This window comes from Cricetulus griseus, chromosome 3, assembly GCF_003668045.3.
Source record: "Cricetulus griseus strain 17A/GY chromosome 3, alternate assembly CriGri-PICRH-1.0, whole genome shotgun sequence".
NCBI classification, from domain to species: Eukaryota; Metazoa; Chordata; class Mammalia; order Rodentia; family Cricetidae; genus Cricetulus; species Cricetulus griseus.
Window position 1 is genome coordinate 65,508,664 of NC_048596.1, and position 6,909 is coordinate 65,515,572.

The 6,909-nt window shown below is 49.9% G+C and overlaps 1 protein-coding gene across 1 annotated transcript; it reads right to left on the bottom strand.

Moving 5' to 3' along the window:
* Window positions 1-5,098: 5,098 nt before the first annotated feature.
* Window positions 5,099-6,690, bottom strand: LOC100760759 (forkhead box protein I2). The gene is made up of 2 exons (XM_027409228.2): window positions 6,189-6,690; window positions 5,099-5,532 (listed from the first exon to the last, which is right to left on the bottom strand). Exons 1-2 carry the CDS (start codon window positions 6,688-6,690, stop codon window positions 5,099-5,101), a joined length of 936 nt encoding a protein of 311 aa, XP_027265029.2.
* Between the last annotated feature and the right edge of the window lie 219 nt (window positions 6,691-6,909).

A 6,909-nucleotide genomic window follows, 5' to 3' on the forward strand; every position in this document is an offset into this window, starting at 1 on the left:
AAGCCTGAGTACCCCACGACAGAACAGACACCCTTATGGATGGCTGCTTTTATGTTTGCAGTGGAGGACACAAAAGCTGATCAAACCATATTGACCTTGTTGTCAGCTTCAGCTTTGAATTTCATATGCCCAAGATCTGTTTCCCATCCAAGATCTATGTCCTAGCATGGCACTCAAACCCTAACATACAGTGTTCAGCTGCAGGGGTTTCTGAGGCTGTGTCTCACTTTGTGTCACCAAAGTACAGTAAAAGGATAGTCCTCTGTGAGGGCACTCAGACCTGTCCCAGAATACTGGGAGGGGCTGAGTTTGGGATGGAAGAGTGTATGGAAAGTATAGGGTATAGGGTGCTCATCATTCAGTCATTCAACCATTCATTCAACAGTTACCAACTGCCAAAGCTGTCTGAGAACTGGAGATATTGCTGACTAGGACTTGGGGGAGACTCTGGAGAAGGAAAGAATAAAGTAGAGACAGGGAGTTTGGGGGTAGAGAAGCTAGGTTCCTTCTGACTTAGCTTAGTATTAGCTGTGACCCCAAGAAACAAGTCACATCACCTCAAGTTGCTGCATCAATATAGTGGGAACTAACGTGCTCACCCGACTGAGATGTGAGAATGTAAGGAAACAATGTACTTTACACTCCAGGAACGCTATTGCCACCTTGATATCAGTGTGTCTGCTAGGGGGACTCTCAACTCTTGAGGGCAAGAGTTCAGTGTTGAGGCAGGATACAAGTCTCTGTGTGTGAAGGCCTGATTTAAGGTAGCATTCCTTGAGAGAAAGGGCAAGGATATTTCCAGTTGTCTGTGTTCAACACTAATAAAGCAGGCCAATGATAGTAGCTTCCTGCAAGAGGGCTTAGCCCCTGAAGGATGCTGCATAGCGTGTCAGGACTCAAAGGGTTCTCAGCGGTTCAGCTCATGGATGCCCCAATTGAGTCCTACCCAGAAACCCTGGAAAGCTCAGCTCCAGTCCTCACAAGATGGTAGGTCTTCAGATAAGAGGACAGGCCTTAGGTTAAACTTATAACATGCTTCTGTGGAGAGGGAACAATCCAGACCCACTCTGGGCACAGTGCGCCAGTGCCCATACCTAAGCTGCCAGTACCCACACCTAAGCCACACTGTGGTCAGGGGAAGCAAGAGGGGTGTGGAACATACCCGGGTCAATTTAACAGGTGCAATGTGGCAATATGGTATGTGGGCTTGTATATTTAAAGTAGTCGTTTTAGAGCCAAATAGCCTTCATTCAGTCTTCCTGTGGCTGCTCTTCATCTTTGTTCCCAACCATGAAGAGGAGGTTCTTTGTAGGCAACAACTAACACACACCATTTTCTGCTGGATTGACAAAGATGGATTCATAATTGGTCCTCCAAAAAGATTTGTTGACTGAATAACATTTTATTAGGCTCAACTTTTGTTGTATTCTATAATGTTTCTGTAATTTTCACCCATCTGGCCCAGTCCTGAAAGTAAGCATGACCATTCTCAGAGTAGTATTTGAAGACAGCATGCCTTCATCATCAGCATCATCATAGTTGCTGTAATGTCTGAATTTTCCCTTGAGGATTCTGGCTAGGGCAGTGCTCTGTGGTGTGTAAGTGTGTGTGTGTGTGTGTGTGTGTGTGTGTGTGTGTGTGTGTGTGTGTGTTATATACAGGTGCATGGCTTCTGTGCTAGAGTCATTTGTAGCTCTAAAAATTGAGTCTCTTCCCATTATCTAGTTCTCTACTTGGAGGTAAACTCCTGATTCTGTCTTGTTGAAGAGTTCTGCTAGTCACTGTTGCTGAGTCCATGAGTGACAGATGACACCAACTGCAGGAGAAATGAAAGGTTGGAAGAACTGGGCAAGGCTGTAATGCCAGCATTCAGGCAAGAGGACTGTAAATTCCAGGGAAGTCTGGGCTACTCAGAAAGACCTTGTTTCAAAAAATAAAGGAAGAAAGACCCAAGACAAAAGATTATGATCACGACAAACACACTTGATGTTTAATCAACACGTGAAGTAAGAGCTCATGCCTTGAAGTCCAGGGTTCACCTTTCAAACACTTTCACAAACATGTTGAAGGAACATCAGGGTCTTCATTGGGAATATCCTTTCTGTCATGGGGATTGCTCCTCCTTAGTGACCAATTCATAACCAGGGAGATTATTACTCATGCTATTAGTTTGCTCTTTGGGTTTTAAAACCCACAAATTATCATGATTTAATTGACAATGGTGGGAATTCTGAATTACCCAATATGCAGACATTTTGAATCGACATTTCCCTCTGAAGTTTGGAACTTGTTTCTATATCTGAAATGCCTCAGCTCCACTAAGCTGCCCACTGAGATGAGGAGCTGGGTGTCCAGCAGGGACACCATTGAGTTCTCACGGCCTCTTGTGCTATAAGCTCACATTTACCTTAATAATTTGGCATTTTCTGTAAGCTTCACAATTTCAAAGAAAATGAAGAGAGAGAATTGGGGGAACTGGGGCATAAGTACCATAATGGGGTCCTTAGCAGCATCTTCTCACCTTGCCAGTGACGCCCTGGTCTATCCATGTGTGGCTTTGGAAAGAAGGTCAAGTTCACCCAGTCTGCTTTGTTTGGTTAATTTTTTCCCCTTCAGCAGAGACTTCCCTCAAGGAAAATACTCTTTAGTGATGTCTCCAAAGCTGGCTGCGCCAACACCTGTCAACTGCATTTTGGTAGGCCTCCCCTCCAAATATCCACCCAAACACCTAGATTCTGTTTGGTAGGCCTCCCCTCCAAATATCCACCCAGACACCCAGATTCTGTTTGGTAGGCCTCCCCTCCAAATATCAATCCAGACACATGGACTGTCTTGGAAAGAGGATAAATTCTGTTCAGCTTTTGACATTATTACTTTCCAAATGTCCTACATGGCTGGATGTGTGTGTGTGTGTGTGTGTGTGTGTGTGTGTGTGTGTGTGTGTGTATGGAGAGAGAGAGAGAGAGAGAGAGAGAGAGAGAGAGAGAGAGAGACTTCTGTGACAGGGTCTGATGTAGCCCAGGCTTGCCTCAGACTTACTATGCAGCTATGTACTATGCCTTGAAATTGATTTTCTATCTCTGCCTCCTAAATGCTGGAATTACATTCACTGCAACCACATTCTACTGAAATATTTTTAATTATGTTTTTCTCACAGAGAGCTCATCTGTTTGATGTACTTACTAGTGCCTATATAGCTTTGAATGGCCAAACCATCTTTAAACACCTAAAACTGACTTTTAGGCAAACAAAGCATTGAAAAAGAGTTTTCCCTTTCTCAATTTTAATAGAAAATCCAGCATCTAAAGCAAAAACTAAACACAACTTTCCATGACTGGCAGCTGTCACAGAGCTGTGATGTCAGTCAACAGCATATGTATGGCATACAATTTTGTGGAAACCCTGCTGATTGTCAAGTTTCTCTATATTTCTCCTTGTTGTCACAACTAGTTAAATTTTTTCTTTCCAATTTTCTTGCAAACAGAGTGTAAAGTGGGGTGCTGGTGATGGATTGGTTGGTTGAGGTTCCCGTACTGAATAACACAGACTCCTTTTTAGCTCCTTATTCTATGAAATAGGCCCAAAGACCCACAACCCTTTTATTTATATTCTAAATAATTTATTTTCCCTGAATTTTAAAAGTTGCATTACATTTGGAGAGAGGATGTGGGTTGGCTCTAAGCTTGGTTAAGCAACACCATGGCCACCCAACTTACACACAGATCACCTCCTCATGGCAGCAGCTGAGATACCGCAGAGCACATAGGTAGGAAAAGCACCCAGAAACCAAGACCCAGCGTTTCTGATCCCCACTCCCTCCCCATAAGTCTCACCCCATAAGGTTTAGAAGATCACTGCTCTCATATGCAGAACAGTGGCAGCCTTGGCCCAGCAGGCAGATTTGAGATAATCAAGGCAAACCCACCATGTTGGTGCAGGTGGGGCTGGACTCTCTAAAGGGTAAGCTTGATCTGGCTTAGGAGTTCCCTCTCTTGCTGTCTTCCAGAACAGTACCTCTCCTAACTGTGTTAGAGTGGTGTGTGTGTGTGTGTGTGTGTGTGTGTGTGTGTGTGTGTGTGTGTGTGTCCCCTGCCTCCAGTGTCCATGTCCCAAGAGAATGCCAGCTGATACAAAGATTCTTGATAGCTAATTGAGACCTCCAGGATCTTCAGAAAGCACAGAGGTCCAAATTCCATGCCAGTCACTGTTAATATAAGTAGAACAGAGACCAGGGAGTTCAATTCACAAGACAGGTAGTTCTTGGGACTCTGCTTGCCTGAGGGCAACCCCAGGAGAGGAGGAGGCAAGAGGGAAACCAAAACAGGTGTGGCCACCCACCTGCCTCAGGTGAGCTCTTGTGAGTATGTGTGGTGGTAAGGCAAACCCAAGCTGTCCAAGGATTCCTAGGTGCCAGGCACAGGTCCTGTGGTCTGGGAACAGTGAGGTTCTATATTAGGGGCACTAATTATGCCAGGAGCAGAGTGGCAGGGGAGGGAGCTGGTGTCCTCGGGGACTCCTTCTTGCTGAAACAGCTCTTCCCAACCTCCCAAATTTGGAAAGTCCCTCTTTCTATGTATCCTAAGCCCAAGAGTCCTGACTCCCCTCAACGTGCAGTCTCTTGTGGGTGGAAGGCAGCTACCTGTCCCCATCTCAGGGTTCCTGCACCCCCACCCCATTCTCAAGCTGCCCTAAAACAGGTGGGTCAGAGGTGAAAGCCAATCACAGATGGCTCTTTGGATTCTCTTTTATCCTAGCTTCCTCCCCTCCTCTGACCACCTCCAAGACAACTCTGTGGAGACTGGAGACCTCCAGGCTTCTTTAGAAAAGGCTGGAGCAGAGTGCCAACCTGTCACCCTTTTAAGGCTTTAAGGCCTTTCTCTGGAGTGCTGTTATAGAGCCCAGGGCTGGATCTACAGGTGGAGCCCCGGAACCCCAAGAGTGGCTAGTCCTCTGGGTGAGGGGATCACAGCAAGCTGCACCTGCCTCAGCTCCGCTCCACACTGGAGCTCTGCAGCACCCGTGGTGCCCCCAGGAGGGATTGATTCAGGACCTGAGCTCTATGTCGGAACAGAGCACCTGACCAGTCTCCAGTCTTCCTTCAAACTTCAGTCCCTTCCTGGCTGTAGACAAGATGACCCACCCTAAAGCAGGTAGCCATTGTCTGATGGCCAGCGGCAAAGCCCTGCGCAGCGTTAGGGATCTGGGAACTGTGGGCAGCTGTGCTTGGAGGCCTTCGGAAATGAAAGTCACGGACCAAGCCCTCAGGGAGGGTGCTTAAGCCACCTGCCAGGGCGCCCACTGCGGTGGAGAACCCTGAGAGGCAGGGAGTGACCTCGGGCTCAGGAGGGGGCCGCGAGGTCTGTGTGTCTTGGGAAGCTGAGCCACGGGGCTCCAGCGTGGCTCCCTCTGGGCTGCTGGCTCCAGGCACAGTGGCCACACTGGTCTCTCCTCTCCGCCTCCTCTTCCTTCGGAAGTTTCCATTGTCGAACATCTTCTCGCAGTTTGGGTCCAGTGTCCAGTAATTGCCTTTACCTGTGGAGGGGGGAGGTACAGAAAGCTCGGTGTTGACCCATTGGCTCCATGGAGATGGTCCTGAACCCTCTTCGTCCCAAGCCTTGAGGTGGCAACTTGCGTAGGGAATGGGCCTCCACAGTCATACTGCGAGAATTTTGGTGCTTCGCAGAGACCCAGCCATGGACCCTTGAGGGAATACCCAAGTGCATCAAGTTGGAGGATGGAAAAACGGCTCAAGAAAATCTGAACTGTCTGGGCTCAGCCAGTGGAGCAGAGTTGACCTCACCTGGCCTCTATGTAGGGCTCAATGCTTTCCAGAGGCGCACCACCTGGCCCCCTACCTCCCCCCCTGCCACCCGAACCCGCCACAGGTGTTCTAAAGGTAGACACTATTTCTCCCATTTTACAGGGAGGTGTATCTAGGCCCAGAGACGTTGAACTCCCTAGGTAAACCAATTGGCTAGCTTTCTAGGCTTCAAGCAGATGCTCAGAACCCTAGGGGCGCCTGACTGGAAGCTAAGGCCTAAGGCGTCTTTCCCCACCCCACTTCACCCAATCTAAGTTCTCTCTTCTGTGCAGTGCTTCAGTGGGTCGCCCAGGGTAACTTCTACCCCAGCCACCCACCAGACTCCTGGATCACCGGTGCCGCATGGGGCGCGCGTGCTGCTGGTTACCTGGGTCATTTTCATCTCTGGGCACCTTCTTGAAGCAGTCATTTAGCGACAGGTTGTGGCGGATGGAGTTCTGCCAACCCGCCTTGCTGCGTTTGTAGAAGGGGAAGTTGCTGGCCACGTACTGGTAGATCTGGCTGAGCGTCAGCTTGCGCAGAGGCGCGCTCTGGATGGCCATGGCGATGAGCGCCGAGTAGGAGTAGGGTGGCCGTACCAGCCTCAGCAGCTCCTGCTGCCCCGACAGGCTCAGCCACGCGAGATCGGCGCCTGCCAGGCCACCTGCAGCGCCGAGCAGCGAACCCGGGGTGGCGAGGGCTGCTGCAGCGTAGGACGAAGCCGGTCCCGGTCCCGCCGTGTAGGTCGCAGGGCTGAGGGAAGCCGAGTTCACCCACAGGCGCCGGCCAGAGCCCAGATCCCCGCGGCCGTATCCCGGAGGGTGGGCGACTGCCCGAGTCAGGCTGTGGGGGACCGAGCAGGAGCCCAGGCCATCGCAGAACCCAGCCATGTCCAGCTCCTCGGCCTGGGCCGGTGCAGGTGGCTCAGCAGTGAAGCTCATGGGCGCTCCATTCATCCAGCCAGGCTGCCCTAGGCCCTTTAAATGCCATTAGGGCGTGGGGAGCTTACGGGGAGGGTATCAAAAGTGGTGAGTCTCCTCCCTTCCTGGACTTGGAGGAATGAAGCCCATGTCCCCGCCCTCGGGTCAGTTTTCCACCCGCCCTGCCCT

What these genes read in the sequence shown, in the direction of transcription:
- LOC100760759 (XM_027409228.2), bottom strand. Translation starts at nt 6,690, where the DNA reads ATGGCTGGGTTCTGCGATGGCCTGGGCTCCTGCTCGGTCCCCCACAGC. An exon ending in CAGAGATGAAAATGACCCAG is followed by an intron (nt 5,533 to 6,188) that starts GTAACCAGCAGC and finishes CCCCCTCCACAG; the next exon opens with GTAAAGGCAATTACTGGACA.